This window comes from Physcomitrium patens, chromosome 3, assembly GCF_059467195.1.
Source record: "Physcomitrium patens ecotype Gransden chromosome 3, ASM5946719v1, whole genome shotgun sequence".
Classification (NCBI taxonomy): domain Eukaryota; kingdom Viridiplantae; phylum Streptophyta; class Bryopsida; order Funariales; family Funariaceae; genus Physcomitrium; species Physcomitrium patens.
Genome location: NC_143412.1, coordinates 9,983,078 through 10,003,856, shown reverse-complemented (window position 1 = coordinate 10,003,856; position 20,779 = coordinate 9,983,078). Strand labels below are relative to the sequence as shown.

The 20,779-nt window shown below is 33.1% G+C and overlaps 3 protein-coding genes and 2 long non-coding RNA genes across 6 annotated transcripts; 3 read left to right on the top strand and 2 right to left on the bottom strand.

Moving 5' to 3' along the window:
* Positions 1–1,415: 1,415 nt before the first annotated feature.
* On the bottom strand, positions 1,416–2,619 carry LOC112279604 (uncharacterized). 2 transcript variants are annotated; one of them, XM_024514218.3, is made up of 2 exons: positions 2,514–2,619; positions 1,416–2,299 (listed from the first exon to the last, which is right to left on the bottom strand). In XM_024514218.3, the coding sequence occupies exons 1-2, from the start codon at positions 2,521–2,523 to the stop codon at positions 1,815–1,817; spliced, it is 495 nt and encodes a 164-aa protein (XP_024369986.1). In that variant the 5' UTR covers positions 2,524–2,619; the 3' UTR covers positions 1,416–1,814. The 2 variants fall into 2 exon arrangements, with proteins under 2 accessions (XP_024369986.1, XP_024369987.1); XM_024514219.3 differs by having other exon boundaries at positions 2,544–2,619.
* A 138-nt stretch (positions 2,620–2,757) lies between these two features.
* LOC149989498 (uncharacterized) lies at positions 2,758–3,885 on the top strand. The gene is made up of 2 exons (XR_016502066.1): positions 2,758–3,186; positions 3,280–3,885. It is a non-coding gene; the product is annotated as an uncharacterized LOC149989498 (long non-coding RNA).
* Positions 3,886–5,536: 1,651 nt separating this feature from the next.
* LOC149989497 (uncharacterized) lies at positions 5,537–6,491 on the top strand. Its single transcript, XR_016502385.1, has 2 exons — positions 5,537–5,800; positions 5,939–6,491. It is a non-coding gene; the product is annotated as an uncharacterized LOC149989497 (long non-coding RNA).
* A 5,004-nt stretch (positions 6,492–11,495) lies between these two features.
* On the top strand, positions 11,496–12,797 carry LOC112279537 (uncharacterized). Its single transcript, XM_024514070.2, has one exon. The coding sequence runs from the start codon at positions 11,921–11,923 to the stop codon at positions 12,425–12,427; it is 507 nt and encodes a 168-aa protein (XP_024369838.1). The 5' UTR covers positions 11,496–11,920; the 3' UTR covers positions 12,428–12,797.
* Positions 12,798–14,683: 1,886 nt separating this feature from the next.
* On the bottom strand, positions 14,684–19,290 carry LOC112280169 (uncharacterized). The gene is made up of 7 exons (XM_024515322.3): positions 17,453–19,290; positions 17,056–17,191; positions 16,653–16,734; positions 16,147–16,325; positions 15,873–16,010; positions 15,508–15,644; positions 14,684–15,249 (listed from the first exon to the last, which is right to left on the bottom strand). The coding sequence occupies exons 1-7, from the start codon at positions 17,568–17,570 to the stop codon at positions 15,005–15,007; spliced, it is 1,035 nt and encodes a 344-aa protein (XP_024371090.1). The 5' UTR covers positions 17,571–19,290; the 3' UTR covers positions 14,684–15,004.
* Positions 19,291–20,779: the final 1,489 nt, after the last annotated feature.

The window sequence follows — 20,779 nt, the reverse complement described above, 5'->3', positions numbered from 1 at the left end:
AAAGAGTGAAGAAGGATTCACTCTTGCCTCCATATATATTCTTAACTAAGAGCAAATCACAATATCCTATAGAATCTCTAAAATAAATTTGATTTTGCAAGACATATATCTTAACTTGCAAGCAAGTTTTTTATATGTGCTCCTCACAATTAGCTTGTTTTGTAAGCTATCAACATGTGGTTAACTTGTTGACCTAATTTCTAACCTACTAATCTACTATAAATATATATAAAATCAAAGTAGCATCTATGAAGCTTCTAAAAAGTTATTCTAAAAATTAATATAAAATAAATCTATTTTTATCTATTTCTACTTAATCATATAGATAAATGTTATAGCAGATATATATATTTTTTTTTTGTAATATTATTCTTCCTTTTAAGGGATAAGTTTTATGAAGAACACTCATCATTTTTCATAGATCTTATAATTCTTCATCTTGATTTTAATGGATTTTTTTGATAAAAAGCTTCAAATTTTTTTGCTACATTAATAAAAAAATTTACTAGCTTCTATGTACGTTTATTAATATCATATCTATATGAATAAATAAGTTATTCCAATTTATTTTGATATTGCCTTGAATCTATGGCTTCTTCTATCTCAAATTCTTTATTACTATCCACTTTTATAGGAGGAGGTGGCATTTGTCTTCTTCCCAAGATATTCATTGTCTTATATGGCCCAAGAAGAGATACATGAAAAAAATAATGAATCTTCATAGATTTCAATAAATATAATCAATAAGGAACAAGATTGATTTATTCACAAGTTGAAAAAGATTCAAGCCTACAATAGTCCAACTTATTAGAAGAACAAGTAAGCTTGATATTGTGATGAAGTAGCCATATCTTGTCATCCCCATTGAATTAAGGTTGTTCTTTGTAAAAAGCATTCACATTAATCTTTTGTCGTTTTTTAGCTTCCTTTAACTATACCTTTATTATTGTATGTAGCTTTGACAAACAATTTGTAAAATCTTTTGGTACAAGATTATCAACTTTTAGTAAAAAATATTTTGTAAAACTTATATTAAATTAATCATTTATTTTATTATTATTATTTAAATAAAATCTTATTAACATTTAGTGAGTATTATAAAAAATATGTAATTTTTTTTCTTGAGCTTAATTTTATTAACTATAAAAGATTAATAAGTAAAAAAATAAATCATTTTGATGTTAAAAATTACTAAGATATTAACTTTTTTGACTTATACTAAAATTTATTAATAATGGTTCAATCTACAAGTCATTTTTTGGAATTTTTAATCATTAATCAAATATTTTAATAAGCCATAATATAAAATTAAAGTATTATTTCTTTTACTCTGATATTTTAATATTAAATCTACATAAATTAACATAAATTTAAATATTATATTAATGATAAATTCTATTAGTACAAACTATCAATTTGATTTAATGAATAAAACTTTAAAACTTGTATTTAATAGAATTATGCAAAAATCAGTGTCTTCGTCGTTAACAGCCCTTCTCGACGTCGATCTGATCGACTAATTTCCTACATTATGAATAGTTTCTTTAAACGTGTATTCTAGGCCCTGAAGCGAGCATCTGACGGCTTCAAGTAGTTTTTGAAGGACTGACTCAGGTGCATGTAAGGGATTGATTCAAGCACTGGCTGCGATGGTAGTGATTGTATGTCAATACACACACACACACATATCTATCTATCTCTATGTATGTATATGTATATATATATATATATATATATATATAGGTGTTGTAGAGAACTAGATGAAGTTGTGAGAATGAGTGGTAGTTTGCCGACGCACCCACGCACAGTTGCGATCAGTTGTAATTACACATGCCTCGGATGCAACGATCGCCTCTACCGCACATGTTTCCACAGCGCCCGCAGTTGTTCCTGTTGGAATTCAGGTTCACGCAAACGCCTCCGCAGCAGCTTCGAGGCCAGTTGCAGGCCTGGGCGCAGCGACCACAATTGAATCTATCTTCCCCACCCACGTCGATGCACAGCAGGCTGTTTCTTGTGTTCCAGCAGCATCTTATGTCGCGGTACTCAGGTCCTGGGTACAGACGCCTGCAGCGATTGTCGCTGTAGCATTCGTTCCACCAGTAGTAACCGCGTGGGTTATTACGTTGGAGTAAGAATCGGCCAGTGGGCCTCTTCGATTCTAATAGCGCAACTTCGTTTCTGCCATTGTCCTCAAGCTCGCCGGAATCGATCGCAACCACTAACAGCAGAGCCGATAATGCCAGCAGAGAGAATAACAGTGCTTTTGGCATCACGTGGGACTTGGAATTGGCACTCACTGGAGTTCTCTCGAAGCGATTGACAGCAGCAACAAGCAGTGCAACAGTTAGAAATGATTTGAGGGCTATCTCTGAGCAATGCAGTGTCATTTCCAACCTGAACCGATCAATTTACCCTTTCATCTCTTTCCGAGCAGCCACAAATTCTTCCAAGACTTCCAAACAATGACTTAAAAAGCAGAAGCAAACATCCAGATAGATCTGCGGGCGTACGAGAATTCATAGTCGGTGATTTGAACGGACCGAGATGACTTCCTGTCACATCGGTGCTGCACGACGGTTTTCAGCACTCCAGGAAGGATAGACCTCTCACTCCAGAGCCCTAAGTCTGAGTGTTAGAGCGTTGCCACCGTCGTTTTAAACACTCCCTCCTCGGAACAGGTCACCACGAGCAAGTCGGCCCAGAATTTTCGTAACTCACCACACACTTTCAGAGCAGAGATTTCAACGGCATGTCAGTGAAGTAGCTACAGTTTGCAGTTTGTTCCGCTGGCAAAAATCAAAGCATGCTTCAAAGTATTCACATTCTGCCATCAGATGTTTAGCTTTTCTAACTTAATGTACTGATGATTTGAAGGCTCAGACTAGCTGTTCTTCGCGGTTACCAACAGACTACAGGACGAAGCAACAGTTTCCCAATCTGAAGGGCAAGAGTTCAGTTTTTTGATTCCAGCCACCGAAAGTTAGTCCATCAAGGGCTTCTGCAGTCATGGTCAAGAACCCCAACCTTTTCAGGAGCTACGCTAGAATAGCAGACCATCCACGATGCTGTTTAATTGCAACAACCCAGCTGGAATTCAGTATCACAAGTGGGTTTGCATGCTTTATCGACGTGCAGAATATCTGCTATTTCGTGAGAGAGAGGGTTGGCAGCCCTGGAAAGAATGTGAGTATTCTCTGGATTGTGGCTCTCCAGCTCAATGAATTAGTGGTTCCTATTTTTATTGCTATTTTAACTGTTTTTTTATGTCATGCACAGGTCATGTGAATCCAGTGGCATTCTTAGCAGTTTAACACCTAAAACTCATCGAATAACCATTGATCTGTGTAATGAATATGAACTCGTCAAATTGAACTACTTGGAATATATATAGATATATATATATATATATATAGATATATATGAATTCTTTAGCGTATTTTTTCCTTTTTGTGCTTCAAAGGGTGGTGGTTGAGAGGGAGACTATGAATATTTTATGAAAAAGCAAGTTCCAAGCTGTTTTTTTTAAAAACAAAATATTTGCTTCAAAAATTGCTTAATTCAAAATTCTATTTCTTTTCATATTTGGCTATCAAAAAAATTGAAAAAGAATGTTATTATTATATTTTTAGATAAATCCTGGAATCAAGTATTGGACTATCAAACACGTCCCAAATACAAAAGTATGTATTTTAGTTAATTTAAGTCATGTAGAGGTCACATGGAATGTAGTAACATCAATCAATCGGGGATGTAGCTTTGACAATTCTCTAACTTTATCTTCTTTTTGTAGAATGTGTTTAATAGATTTTATTACATATGTTCAATATTTAAATATCAAAATTTTAAACAAATTTTAATTAAAGTAAATAAAAATAATGAAGTAATATGTTTTAATTGTTATAATAATTTTTAGAAATAATAATATAAATTTGATATGTAAGTATATATATATATATATATATATATATATACATATATATTAGATATTTATAAATTCTTATATAAATATGAATACAAATTTATGTATAAAAAATTTAAATATAAGTTTGTATAAAAAGATATAATTATAAAATTTTACATATATATATATATATATATATATATATATAAGTATTTAAATATATAAAAATAAATTAAAATTTAAAAAAATTATGGAAAATAAAAATAAAAAAATATTTCTTATTTTATTGACAAATATTTTTATGTAAAATTTATAAATTTATTTATTCAAATATATCTTGTAAAAATATTTATATCTTTAAAATATTTTATGTATCTGTTACTTTTAATTTTTAAAAAGAGTTACTTTAAAAAATCATAAATATTTAAAAATTAATAAATCTCTTTAATTCTAAAATTTTAGGATAATTTTGAATATATGAAATATTAAAAGTAATTTTAAAAATATTTTATGCTTTCAAAATAACATCATTATACTATTTAAAGATTGAATGGATCCATCTATGTACTAAAAAGGTCATTATATCTAAAAATCAAGGTGAGATGTCACAATTTTAAGTAATCAAAGAATCATTTTACCTTGTCCTCTAAAGATAAAAACCTTCTCAAAAAAATAACCTACCAAACAAAAAGCTATTAAAAAACATATGCATGCACAAAGTCATTAATGACTAATGCTTTTTGTAAAAAGTCAATGCAAGTTGAGCTATTTTCTTTTGACATTGTTTTAATTGCCAATTCTAACCTTTTGTGAAACTGTATCAATCAATACAAAAAGATTAACGATTGGTTTTTCAATTTTTTAATTTATTTTATACTAAAACAATAAATCATGCAGTTCAACTACAAAAACTGTTGAAGACATCGTTACAACCACTGTCATCAGGGATCATAAAGCATGGTTTTGTCGGCCAATTTCATGGCTGGAGCAGTTCATGAAAGTGCTGTAGAACATAACCTGAGTAGCACCCAAGTTGCATCGAACAACAGGACTGAGGAAACACGGAAGAAATATTATGAAGACAAGCTCCGAGTTCAACTCAGGTGTGTTGAATCGACAACAGCTCCGACGTGGAATGTCTGGGATTTTCTGATGCGTGCAGAAGGTTTTCTAAAGTTGCAGGTTTCAAAATTCTTCTGACAGAGATGAATAGCGTTGCCAATAATTTGAAGGACTGAGATCCTTAAGTGACCAGGAGATCGAATGCTTGTCAGTGAGTCCAGCATCAAATGAAACAGTCCCCTTTCTAAGCAGAAGTCAAGTTGGTGAAGTTCATCATCTGCCAGAAGAAAAGATAAGAAAATCAGAGAAAATTAAACGTATTTCGTGGCTGGTTGAATTTCTTATTGCATTGTGGTACCTTTGACGAGGACTGAGTGGGTTGATTGCATGAATCACGATGAGTGCATGACGCCTGATGAAAGCTGCTCTGTGGGTCTGGGTCTGGTACTACGTGGTCCGGTTACCAGGGCAGCAATCAACATTTGAGCAATCAACATTTTAGGGCCATAACAAAATGCAAATTTATAATGAATGTATAATCCAAAATTTAGTGTAGTGTGGTGAAAAATTCGTCGTACGCATGACTTTGTGGACATCGTTGTGTTCATTTATGTCCAACATGTTCCGAACAGAGGCTCCTCAAAGTTAGATACCGCGTTATCTGAGTAGCTTAGGCTTTGGTTCGGAGCTGATGTGAAGCTCGTTACACTTCGTTCATTGAGCTCCCACCGTAGAATGTCATTCACTCTTAAATGACTGTCTGATCGAAGCTGCACGGCATCCTTGCGCTACTTTGCGTACCAAAGAAGCATTATCCCTGTCCTAGAATTGCAGGTTTGCGTCTTTCACCAACAATCCCCAAGTACAACATGATTCATAACCGTTTCTGCATCTCGAAACGTTGGTCGTAATTGGTTTTTTGCCTACAATCAACTCAGATCACTAGGCCACCTTGTATTCCGTGGGGTGTAGTAATTCTCAGCTCCACACTGAAGAAGCCAGGGATGCAGAATCATCTCAAATATGCGAATCCTTTGTTGCAACGAGTCGAACGCTCTGCTTGAGCCCTTTCACTGGTACCGTAACCAACATACTCATTACCTTTGTATTCACAGACTTCGTAGCTCATTGTGTAGATATATAGCTTCTCATTGTCCCATAATTCGTGCTCCTATCTCTACAGTTTGATGAAATCCGTATTAGGTCATGAATTTGATCTCCATGAAAGGCTTTTAAAAGGTTGGTTGCTAGATTCCGTAACTGTACCAAAATGCGGTTCTGTATGCCTTATTTTAAGAAGAAGGTTGAATCGGTTCATGGAACAGTGTTCAAAAGATGCCAGATGTATCACAAGTTGTTGAATCCTTCAACTGAAAGTTTCTGCGATATGTGTGTACATGAAATCTAGTTTCTTCACACAGCTGCCAGTGGAGGTGGACCATCAGTTGCATAGAAGATGTGTCAAAATGATAGTTAAGGTTAACTTTTATTTTATTTTACTTTATTTTGACATATTTTTATGAGATTGCTTTTGATGATTTTCTAAAACAATGTATGCATGTCAAGAATGTAACAATATCAATAAATATTTTTTATGCAAAGAATCTTGATCATTACAATTTCTTATCTTTCTTATTTTTTGAATTAAGTTGTCCCATAATTCGTGCTCCTATCTCTAAAGTTTGAATTATTTATTAAAACTTTCTTGAGTAAATAGCATACATTATATCAACTAGAATAATGATGGCTTCTTAACATGTATTTAAAATAGAAATCAAGTATAATGTTTTAATTTATAAATAGTTTCTATTCTAAATATTTGAAATTATTAAAAAAATATTTCAAAAAAATAGAAAATTTATAAAATATTATTATTTATTTAAAATAAATAAAATACACAAAAAACTCTTTAAGATTAATTTTAAAAGTTTTAAAATGTTGATTATAAATTTTTCTAAAAAAACATGAGTAAAAAATAATTATAATATAAAATATTAAACTTGTTTTAATATTTGATTTACTTATATAATATATTAGTATTTTTAAATATATAATTTATTTATTATTACATATAATTTTCAATAAAAATTCAAATATTTTATAAATTTAATTTTTTTATATTCTATAATTTTTTTGAAAAACATTTAGCTACAAAAACTTTTTATTAAAAAATATACTTATATAAAATTAAGAAAAAAAATATAAAAAAATTACATTTATAAGATAGAAAAGAAATAGAATTTTTATTTTTAAAGACAAAAAAATCAAATATTTTTGAAATAAGCATTGATAAAATTAAGAATGGCCTCAATCTATTACCAAACAAAAATGTTATATAAAACCTTCTTGAAGATTATTAAGCTTAAAATCCAAGTAATTAAATTTTAAAACATTTATATAGTGGATTCTTAGATGTTGTAATCTCTTTTAAAATATTTTTATGGCTATAAATAAATAAAAATAAAATAAAATAAAAACAATGACACTTGCAGATCTTCTATGAATGTAGAAAGCTTTCTTAATTTTTCTTAAAGAAGATATTATCTACTTTATTCTATTTATTTCTAATTTTTATATTTATTTCAATATATATATCTATGCTACAAGTTAGTTTTAATATAATAATAATTCTTTAGTTCAAATATAAAATATATAATTATTTTTTGTTTTTTATCTTTATTATTTGCATGTTTATTCTTAAAATTTATTTGCATGACTATCAAAGGTATTAAAGTTTTATAAAAAAAAATATAATAAAATAAATTAAATTAATTAAATTAATTAAATTAATATAAAAAATAATATTATAATTTTATTAATAAAATCATATCAAGGCATAATATAAAAAATAAAAAAGAAATTAGAAAATTTTAGGACTAAGTTGATTTAACTTTTTCACAAGTGTATAAATAATAAGGAAATTTTTTAAAAAAAATAATGTAAAATAAAAAAATAAAAAAAATTGAGCTACAACCATTATAACAATAAGTTTTTTTTACAAGAAAAAGTGAAAGAATAGAAATCAATTCTTAACAAAAAGGCTTCACATTAAAAGATAATATGTTAAGAAATTTACTTTTTTTTTTAGTATCCAATAATTGTCTATACCTAATTTTTTTTCTTGTATAGTTTTATTTATTTCTTTTGCAAAGTTTATCAAAAAAAATTAAACAAATAAAAAGAAATTAATATTTTAGAATTTAATTTTTAAAAAACTATTCAAAAATAGTTATTTTATTTTAATATAATTAATTCTATTATAAAAATAATAATATGATACAACTATCAAAGAATTACACAAATAAAAGAAATTGGCCATGTATTTCATATGTTGACCACTTGCTTTATAAGTTAGCCATATGTTGTACATATTGGTCTCTTTTTGTATAATTTAACTATGTAATGCACAATTTGGAAACTTGTCTTGTAAGTTGTATATGTGTTGGATAATTTGTAGAATATCACCACATAACATTCTAATTAGATAATGTATATAGAGATAAAAGTAAGGCCTTTATTCATTCTTATCAATGCATTTTTCTTCCTTAATCTTGTTTCAAGAACTTCTAGTTGTCTTATATTTAGAAATAATCATCTTAATTTCTAACTTATGATTATTCTTGATTTATTTATTTTCTTTTTTTAAATTTTATAAGAATATATTTCTTTTATATTTTTTTATGATTAATTTCCTTAATATTTTTATAAGTGTAATGATTTATTCTTTTTTTTAAAAAAAAAATAGTAGATTAATTTAATTTTTTATTTTAATTTTAAAGATTATAGATTAGCCACTTTTAAACTAGTATATATATTTTTTTAACACTAATTCTTTCTTTATAGAGTATAGACTATTTTTCTCTACCAAAAACTTTATTTGATATAAGAGGTTGTAAATTATTCTCTTCTAATTTGACTTGTAGATTTATTAAAGTTGTTTGTTGTAGAAATAGAAAGAAAAATTATTGATACTATTCTTGGTGAAAGTAAGAAGAGCTTTGCAACTTTTTCATATCTTCATAAGCTTGACAATATTTTACAAGCAAAATTTAACATATTACCAATATCATCCATAGAAGAATTATTCTTATGTCTAGGAAAGAAGTTAGTAATGATGTTTAATGTCCAAAATAGATCTACAAGAAGCATACAACTTGATATGCATTAAAAAAAGAGATGAATAAAATATGATGTTTCAAATCAGATTTAGGCATTTTGGATAAAAGGTTATATCTTTTGAACTTGAAAATATGTCAACTTATTTTAACATCTAATGAAAGATATTTTTGAAAATTTTTAGATGATTTTTTTTATCTAAATAATATTTAAATATACTTTAAAAATACAAGAAAACATAAATTTCACATTTATCTTGTATTATAAAAATTTAAAGATGTAGATAAAGAATTAATAATAAATAAAATTAATTTAATAGCTATTATTTGTTAAGTTATTAAAAAAAGTATTGAGATTGTGTCAATCTTCAAAACAACGTAATAGAAATACAGACCTTTAAAAATGACATATCCTCCTTCAAATAGATGGGAAAATACAATGTATTTGATATCACAATCTTCGAAGTAATTCTTGTTGTTTGGTGATATTTTTGTAGATAGTAACTACTTCTTCACTCTTGTAAATGTCTTTTTTGTTTTTAGCTTGATTTCAAGAACATCTAGTTTTCTTATATTCAAAAATATCCATTCTAAATTCTATATTATAACTATCTTTGATTTTTCTACTTTTTTTCTTTAAATGTCACAAGAATATATTGGTTCTATAGAATTTTTTTATGATTCGTTTCTTTGACAAATGTTTTCTATAAATCTATCAAGATTTTTTGTTGTTTCTATAAATACTGTGATAGATTTTATTTGATAACATAAAGTAATTATAAGCAATAACATTGTGATAATATCTTAATTATTTTTTGTAAAATTTTAATATAATATTTTTTAAAAAATTATTTGATAAATTATATATATATATATATATATATATATAGAGAGAGAGAGAGAGAGAGAGAGAGAGATTTATTATTGTATTGAAAAAAAAAAAAAAAAAAAAAAAAAAAACATTACTTATCTTTATTAAAATAAATAAAATAAATATTTTTGAATATTTTTGAATTTATAATTAATATTTTAAAAGAAATTAGATTTTAAAAAATAAATTTCTTCTAAAAATTCAATTTATAATTAGAAATTAAATATAAAAACTTAAATTCAAATGATTAGATTTTTTGTATATCATTCTACAATATAAGTCTTTTTTTGTAAAGTTTTAAGATAATTATTTTTAAAAATAAAAATATATAAACACAAAATATTAATATATGCTCAATTAATATATATATATATATATATATATATATATATATAGATATATCATCTTAAAAATATTAAAATTATTTGTTAAATTTAATATAATCTTGTATTTTATCTTTTCTAAAATAGTATTTTTAAAATAATTATATAAAAACATGTATATATGAAAAATTCTATCTCTAATATATTGATAAAGTTTTTATGTATCCATTTTACATAAAAGAAAAAACACTAATCTGTCATTTACTAATAAAAGTTGACATAGTGGAATTTTTAATACTACCTATAAAGATTATATGATACAAAATAATCAATTCAAAAAATAATATCTAATATCTAATTATTATTTTTCACTTGAAATGTATCTAAAAATAAAAAAAGATAAATTATAACAGTAATCCAACAGCATTGAATCTTTAAAGAATCTCAAAAACTATCTAATTATTATTTTTCACTTGAAATGTATCTAAAAATAAAAAAAGATAAATTATAACAGTAATCCAACAGCATTGAATCTTTAAAGAATCTCAAAAACTACAAAGAATTGTTTCAATACTAGAATTCTTCAAAAAAATTAAAACCTTCCCATGCACATTATTCTACACAGTAATGCCGCAACAATATAAGAAGTAAAGAGGGAGGTGCATTTGTGGTTATGTTGCTTTGTACGCCTGTTTTCAAGCCAACATTATTTTGTAATTGCAGGTGAAGCTATCACACAAAGAGCCATGGAACTACTGAGCAATGAAGATGAGGAGGAGTAGGAAGAGTAGGAACTCCACCCACCATCGCTGCGAAGGACGTGCACGCGAAGCAAAAACTAGTGCTCACGATGCTTCGACATTTTTCCGGAATCAGCTCCGCATGTAGACAAATCTACAGTGATGGTGACAATGCTACAGCAGTCCTGCATCCTCACGTAGAATCCAAATCCTACTTCATGCGAAGAGATCATCGTAGATATGCAGCCAACCATGCCGAGCTGCTAATGCACGTTTATAATACATGGCCACGTTGGGTGGATTAGTCTTATTAGTGTGGACCCATTGAATTATGTGTTGCTAATCACGGGTAACAGATTCCACTCCATGAGAACTAGCGATTGGTTTCATAATATGGTTTCATAATTAATGACAACTTAGACGCTGGTCGGAGTGAATTATCTCCATAAATGAGAAGTGATTTTGGAAAAAAGTTATCTTCTCGGCATGGCAAGTCTCAGAGCATGTCGAGCTGCATTCAAACAGCGAGGCACTAAGTGTAGCAGTATGTGCCCCCGCTACAGCGATTCTGATGTGAAGATATTGAATTCCACATCTGCGTTAGAGCAGGAACGAGTCGATGGATTGTCAATGAGCGTTGATTTTCCGCAGTGATCGTGTCAGGTGTCTCCGTGTGCTCAAGCATTGTGCTGGGCGAGGTAGACTATTAAAGGGGAGCAAAGATGAGATACTGATCGTTGCACAGTTACAATTGCGGGACCCCACAAGCACAGGGCTGCGTACCGAGCAGTGCCAGCACAGTGCCTGGTAGTGGGCAGCGGAGGTCGGGATTCGTCAATGCAGTGCCAGTGGTAGTCAAGGACATTCGAAATCTGAAGCACAGTGAGCGAGCGCCGACTCCAGCCATGAAGTTCTCGCACTGCGTCACCAAATCTGTGCTACCGTTGCTTGTGTTGATGGTCGCGTCCACTCTACTCAGCACAGGTACTGCCTACCCAGACGAAGACGGGATGCCTCTGCGAGGCCGCTTTTCCTCGACGCCGTTTGGCCAACACATAGGCCGCAAACTTCTCAATATCAACTTCTGCGTTGATGTGATCAGACCGAGGGGAAGTTTCCCAGACTACGACTGCGACAGGAAACTAAGGTTCGCTAAAACCCCACGCTGCTGCGTCACGAATCTCAACAACAGGCTCTGCTTTGACGTTAGCAATCTGGAAGACAGGTGTGGGTCCTGCACCAACAAATGCAGGTTCGGCGAAAAATGCTGCGACGGAGTTTGTGCGAATTTGCTAACCAACAACAGGCACTGCGGTGGTTGCGACAAACGGTGCTCGAACAACCAGCCTTGCAGGTTTGGTATGTGCGGCTACGGTTCCCAAGGTCACACGAAGCCACCAAAACACGACTGAGCCACTCCCCACATCCGATTATTCCCGTGACTCCTTGCCCCCTCTCTCTTTCTCTCTCTCGTCATCGATCTTTCGTAACCGAACTGCAGGCATCATCGAGCAACGTCGATAGTCCAGAACTAGGCTGTCATGTGAAGATCTAGTTCAAGCAAGGCATCAGAGACTCTGGTCCGGCGACTGAACTTTCGATTAGAATTGAGCCGATGTTCGGTGAGTACTGTGGCAGGTTAGAACCATCGATGTGAATCTCATTAAGTAGGCTTCTATCCACTTATAATCACTATGTTAAATGTGCGAGTCTTGAACCAGCATTGTAATGCACATAGTTTCGCCTCATGTCCCTATTGAATAAAATTATTAATTTTTCTGATTTCTGCTCCTACATTTCCGGGCTTTGGATTTGCTGGCTTGTGTTGAGGAATTTGTAACTTAAGTTTCTCCAAAGTGGAAGCAACTCAGAGGCAGATTTTGTATTCTGTGGTTCTCATTGCACGTTTCACTGGCATGTTTTGGATTGGGTACCTGCATTGAAATTGAGTCTGTTTGATTTGGATCATGAATACATATGTGTGTGTGTATATAGACATATATATATATATATATATATATAAACACGTACAAATACCTGTCGCATTGATCAAAAAGTTTAGAATTGATACACTGCCTCATGCTCTAATATCATTGTTACTGAGCAGGCATAAGGGAACCCTATTAGGACAATTTCAATAGAAACTTGCCTATTCAATAGGTGAGTAATTAGGCCGCCATTTTGGGATTCTATGTTGCTGCCTAATTCTTTTTCTTTCTTTTTAATGATATTCTTTGTCATTCAGGAATAATTGGGAATAGTTTTTAAAAGTGCTGCTGATCTGTTGGAAATTCATTACAACTTCTGGAATATGTTCAACTGTTTCTGTTTAATGTGAGTATACTCATTTGTTGGAAGTTTTACAGCTTCGTGCATTGTTTTGAAAATGATAAGAAAATCGAACTTCAGGATTCTACATACTGGTATAGAAGAAGAGTGTATTTTGACTTATTCTAAAATGTTTTGGAGTAACTTACATAAGTAAAACTCAATGTTACAGTTAGTTAGTTAGTTATTTAGTCCTTTTTTTTCTTTTTTTTCTTTTTTTTTTTTCCCCTCAATAATCTGACTTATATTTATAAACATAATTGGAACCTTAAGCTCGATAGCATATATCCTACGATCCAAACCACCATTATTAATGTATATTAATATTAAAAATGATTAATAACTTTATGAGTTATATTTTTTACAATATTTTTAATAATATATATGTATCATTAAACAAGAATATGTCTTTTATATTCACTCAATTATTGATTATTATACATAAATATAGAAATTTCATGTGCAAAATGTTATTGTGTTCAACCTACTTCAATGATGTATTTTAAGAATAAATTATTTAGTTATATTTTTATAACCAAACGTTGTCTTGTTCTTAGAGCATTATAAAAGTGTCATCAACAAAAGCCATTCCTAAAAGTAGTAAGCATTACAAACCATTCGGGCACATATATTTTCATATCAATTTATTCATTTGTCAACATTTTTTATAATTTTTAACATTCCTATATACAAATACAAGTGATGAATAAAACAAATAAAAATGAAATTGTCAAGGGTTGCATTAAGTTATATTGATTATTTCACAACAATTTCTTATAGACATTTGTTGTATCCGAACAACCATAAATTAACGTTCTAGAGGATTTGTATGACCCAATTTTCAAATTCCAAGATCTCAAAGTTCATCCAACTTGATATAATTTCATTTGAGAATTTGACATCGATTTTTCAATGCTTTTAGTCTGTTTACTTGAAATTAGAAAAAAATTGTTTAAAAATTAAGAATTAGAAAGAGATTTGTACAATTTCTAAGACAAGAATGAAGTCCATCAATCGAAGCAGAGGAATCTGATCCACTCAACAAATTACGACTGACCTCAGTTAATTGGCTACAAGCCTGTGTATCAAGCTCTCTACGATGCAGAGCCTGCACTCCATGTAGCACTTCAGCTCCTCTTGTACATAGTCCTAAACCCAGATGAGTTCTTCTGGATGCTGTGAAATCTACACTGCTTAAATGTAACATTCAACAACCAATCCAATTCGTATCCTTCAAATGAAGGAAAAGTGTAACCAGTTGAGACCGTAACTAGCTTCCTACTTTTCCAATCCACCAGACAACACACGCTGTCACATACAATACATTCATACCAAGCGCAAAATAAAAACGCGACTTCTTCAGGCCACCAGAGACTCTTATATTGCCCAGTTGGATCAACTACAAGTTCTCCATAATCATGTTGACATTTCTGTATGTGCAAGCAGATACGTGAACAGACCGTCACCAGACTGCCAGCCCTTAACTAGGCCAAAAGCATGCAAAAGGGACGAGTGTGACAAGCGGGTACTCTTTCAAACTTCCCTGCACATACAGTTTACTCCACAATCTCCGAAAGACCACTGTCCCTCCAGCGAAACCCTTCCAACTCTAGTCATGAAGCTCAACTAAAACAGAAGAATAAGAGACAGATCTTTGGCTATCAGGAGTGTGCGCCATCCTCTTGAGCAATGTGAAAGCCTTGCACTTTCCTCGCAACCTCATTTACTCTGACCTTTATCTGATTCGCTGCTGCACCTTCAGCAACTCCACCCACTTCGGCCTCATCGTTCCCATTTACCGTCTTCCAAATTCGGATGGTACCATCTTCAGAGCCGGAGGCATAAGACTCACCCCCTGGAGAGAAGCGGACACAGTGCACAGGACCGTGGTGCCCTTTGTTGCATTCTACGTGTACAACACATCATGAGCCAGGAAGGCAACATGTAACACGTGCCCATATACATGAAGTAATGAATAGTTGCTTAGATAACGTCAGATCATTTACGTAATCTAGTCCTTCCGTACTTCATAGTGAACCATTAGATGCATAGTAGTAGCAAGCACAGGTTCGTCATATTACACCTCGCAACTCTCGAGACTATATATTATTGCTACATATAGAGCAGCGACAAATATTAACAAGAATACATGCAAAACACGTACCAATTTCGTCTCCAGTGTCGAAGTCAAAGAGGCGAACCCACATGTCATCACCACCAGCTATGAATTTACCGCGAGAAGGAAACAGTGACGCTGATTCCACCGGCCTAGGCATTGAGTAGCTCTTCACCAACCCAAAGCTGTACAGAGGGTACACGTAATCAGTCATGGCAAACCTCCTGTCATCAGTGCGAACTTAGTGTAAAGCGTACCAAGAAATCTCTCGTGTTGTGCACCAAAATAGTAACCAGAGCTATGAAGTACAGTTCACTACCGTTGAGACATCGTTGGCAGAATGTATTCTAACAGGTGTGTATCCACAACATCCGGCAAAAACACATTATAAAGCAATCAAAACGAGATCTTACTGATTGGCATCCCAAAATTTCACGGTGTTGCCATCTGCTGTGGTGATGTACCGACCGTCCCTGCTAACCTCCACGCTGGTACATGAAGATTTTGTATCCAAAGTCCGCACTACAGACTTGGTCCTCACGTCCCAAACTCTGATTATTCGGACACAAAATATTAGGTCACTGGAGATTACAAGTTACACAATATCCGCAATTCCATTCCAATGTAGATTGCAAAACTATAAACCAAAGAAAAAATCAGGTGCAATACGAAGTCCACGTGGCATACCTTACACCTCCGATGTCGTTTGATGAGCTCAAAATGGTCTGGTCACTATGATGCCAAACTGCCGCTCTTATCGGAGTCTCCGGTTTGCTTTCCAACAAAGTTGGGGGCGCATCTGGCCTAGCTAAATCGAAAATTCGTAGCACTTTCTCCGCACCTCCAGTTAGCAAATGGGTTGTACTCTGTAGCCATATTGTCATACCTCAGTCAGGACAGAAACATGCACACAAATTACTTCATTTTTAATTAAGGAAATATTCGCGTTGTAGCACCTAAAAGCCTCAAATATGAAATGTAAATTGATCAATATCAGAACATACAGGGGATTGAAACAATGGTTCATTTTAACTATATCTTATCCTGCAGAAGACTCCGTCATGCTCGTCTTAAAATGGTACACATCGAGACTCAGCCAAGCCTATTCCTCTATCGGATGATTGTAATGAATACCAGGGAGATGGACACTGTACAATAAAAGCGATAAAACTAAATCAGGGCAGAAAGTAGACCTCAGAAAATGCACAAGTACGAACGATATGCTTGTGTTCAAATGAATAAAGCTCGTCTCCTGTCAATGCATCCCACACTCTCCTGCAAGCCAAAACCCACTTTAATACATTGAAAACTCACATCTTCCAGTAATTAAAGCCATCTCATACCTCAAACTCTCTCGACAATAAATTTTGTGGATATGAAAGCGCCGATTGTTGAAAGAGTGGGCAAGAGCACAAAGCAATTCTAACTCCCTCTGATCAACCGAAGCCAGATATCACGCTTTGTTTTTATTTTATTTTATTTTTTGTTTTCTGTACACGCTTCTTAAATCTATTCCTTCAATCTTTACAGTGATTTCGCTTGCATAGTAAAAACAGATATATCAAACGGCTCTGCACAAGGCAAAAAATTACTAACGCGCTGAAATCAGCAGATGCAGTGGCACAACGCATTGCTGGAGTGTCGAGACATGCTGCCCATACGGCTCCTTTGTGGCCGTCAAAAGTTCCAATCCAATCACCTGTCTCACCATTTCGGAGCATTGGCTTCCCATCTGCACAAAATCGCCCAGAACGAATAAATTTAATTAAAGGAAACCATGACACAAATCAACAACTACATCCATAAATCTGATTTCTTCTAGAAAGAGGATACTCTAATGCTAGAGGTAACACCATACATTCTGGAATGTAATGGCAGTAACCTGTAGATCACAAGCAAGATAGGCAGAAAATATCTTTTCAATACAACAGACGCTACTTTAAGAATAGAGCGACGAGGTACGTTCATTTAACGGAGAATCAGCTTTACATACCCTTGCTGGCGCTAACCAAGAAGAAGCCATCTGGAGTGATGGGGCTGTAGGAAAGATCCACGATAGGACGAGAGTGTCCGTGGCACACAAGAGGAACCTGAGCTTTTCTCTTCTCCATTGTTGAATAATTGAGCGACGCCCTCAACGATCACTTGGAATCGAAACCCTAATACTGATCCACAAAGTAGGAGTGGGAGCTTCTAAATTGCGCCAAAAAGTGGTACTCGAGTACAACAATAGACACTATCTCAATAAGGTGGGATCGAATTTACAAAAACTAGAACCCTGATGAAGCACGAGCATTCAACTCCGAATTTATCAAAGCTGAAAATGAAGTAAAGGATGTATACACAAGAATGAGCCACCTCAAAACAACTTCTCAGACACTGAGATGTTTGGGCGCGATTCTCTGAACATCAAACTGGTGATGCAATGACATACACCATAAGCTTCCAAAACTTTAAGACCTTAAAGACTTGACTTTGACATGGGAGACCGAAATGCAACTTGGCATTAACTTGTTTTGAGAATCTAAAAAAGGTGACCTCAAATTGCAAGATCTAGAGTGGGGGAATCTAGATTGTGGAACAATCTTAAAACAAATATCGGTGGCTGAAAAGACAGAATCCAAACTCTTCCGTATATCTTTCTCAAAGAGAATGACCTGGAATAAACATTCGTCACAGCATGCGCTCCGCAAAGAATAAGCACGCTTCTCTCACACTAGAACCACTTTGTGGCAGCGACTTTCAGCGAGATAGAAGTGGTACAACCACTGCTCTAAATCTGGACGTCTCACGCTGTAGATGTAATAAAAATTGATGATGGATTCGCGAGCAATAAAGTGCTATTCAACACTATCCTCGTGCACTCTGGCAACTCTAGCCAGCAATATCTTCCAAGTTACAAAGCGCTGTCTCGCGCGATAATGGTTTCAATTCGAGAATAGCACACATATACCCTCAAGATTACGTCTAGCGCCCGTGAGCCCGCTGGATGCCAGATGCTCCAAATAAATATCGCGATCCTTACCACACAGGTAAACTGTGAGAAGCGAGAAAAAATATCTGAAAGACAAGGATCCAGGAAACCCCACGCAATCCAAACGATGAGGATAGGCAGGAAGCCCAGGTCTAAGATTCAGACTTCTCAAAATGTGGAGGTCTTAAACATTAAAATACTGTTGTGAGATTCACGCCCCAAAGTAAACAGCAGGAAGAAACTCCACAGAAATAAATTGGGGCCCTCGACACCAAACCCTAGACCCAAACCCTAAATCTTGAAGCCCAGCAAACTGTTCGGAAAAACGGGATGATCAGGAGCTTCCCGCAGTGACACTACAACTGGACACCCGCAAACCAGACCAAGGAGACCATCAACTTCACCAAAAACGCTACGAACCAAATGCCGCAGTGCTAATTTGTCGGTGACAACAAAATCGTGCCAGCGATCGCGAACCACACAGACTGCTCCTCCCACCCAAAAATCTCAAACCCTGAAAAGGTGCAAAAGTGAGAAAAAACCACTCTATCTCCTCTTCCCCGTTCCGAAGACAACCATAGCCTTGCCAATTGAACGCTAGTCCGCACTCGGAGACAGTCAAGGCAACAAATCTAACGCTCGTCCTGAGGACAACGCAACAATGACCACCACCACGGCATTCAAAAGCAACCACCTGGACACCCAACAACGGCACTCAACAGATGCGAAATCTGCCTGGACAAAAGTATCTCTCTCTCTCTGGTGAGTTTGAATGAAAGAGCGGAGCGTGAGAAAGAAAGAAAGAGCGGAGGCGGATTGTCACAGTGGCCCGAGTGACCAAGAGACTGCTGACAGGTAAGCAGAGAGCGCTGCAAATTGCCTGTTACCTACATTCATACCCCCCCCCCCTTTACGGATGCAGAAAAAGAGGATAGCACAACACCACCGCAACAACAACAAAAACAACAACAAATATTATTATAATTATAATGCTACTACTACTGCTAACTCAGACAACAAAATAAACACAAACATTAATAACATAGTGTTGACAACAGTCTTTTTACGACGGAAAATCTACATGTACAGGAACCTTTCACCACCCACAGATCGTTGATGAACGTTTATTCACCGTTTTTCCTTCGTGCTCACCAGTTTTTTCACAGTTTTTCTTTTTGTCTGTTTTTTTTTCCGCTTCTCGGTTTCGGATTCGAAGTGCCCCACCTAGACCTCGGATTGCAGCTCACCCATGCGTTTCGAATTTTGGGCCTTCTCATTTTCTTAGTCCAGTGGTTCCTTTTCCCTGGACCATTTACTTGTTTGCAAGAAAAACAGCCCATTCTTGCATGAGAACTTGGTCGTCAGCTTTGTTTCTGTTTGTTTGTTTATATTGTTTTTTTTTTTTTTTTTTTTTTTTGTTTTTTTTTTGTTTTGTTTTGTTTTTTTTTTTTTTTCCTCTAACTGAGGTTGAGATCTATTAGGTTAATGAGTGTGTGCAAACATAGATATATATATATATATATATATAATAGGTGTATCAAAATGTTCCTGAGTGGTTTGGCTGTGTCCGACTTTGATTCCATGTTGAAAATTGAAAATACAAAAAAAAAAAAAAACAAAACAAAAAAAAAACAAAAAACAAAACAAAACAAAAAACAAATGATGGTTTTCTATGATCATTTGAATGAATGTTTTTTTTTAGTTAATGTAAGGATGATAAGAAAAAAGCTTTTAGTTTCATCTAGGCAATGATTGTAAAAATTGGATATTCATTGAGTAACCTTGAGTACACAAAGGAATCATTTGAATAAACTTATTGCAATTTTTTTGAATGCTATGAAAAATATTTTCTATCCTTCCCAAGAATTAAGACTTCACACCTTTTGTTGTATTTTTTAAAATTAAATTTCAATGAATGATTTATTAAATTAAATTAATATCATCTATAAATTAAAATAATTTAATTTTTTAATCTTAATTTATTTCAAAAGCAAGGTGATTAATATTGATTAAAATTGATTAATATTAGATTAAAATATTGTTTAGATAACAAACAACAAAATCATCTAAAAACTCTTAAAAGACATTATTTATAAGTTATTAAAAAATAGTTGACATATTTGTGAGTCCAAATGGCATGACATTCTATTCAAGATTCTTTTGTATCGAGATTGGTTTAATCCAATTGATTAAGAAATCTAAATATCAAATATATAAGATATCTATTCTTGATAGTAATATTATTGAATCCTCGATTATCCATGCACATCCATAGTAATCTATCTTTTTTCTTCACAAACAAGATCAAAGCTATTGTTAGAGATTTTGAATGGCATATGAAGTTCT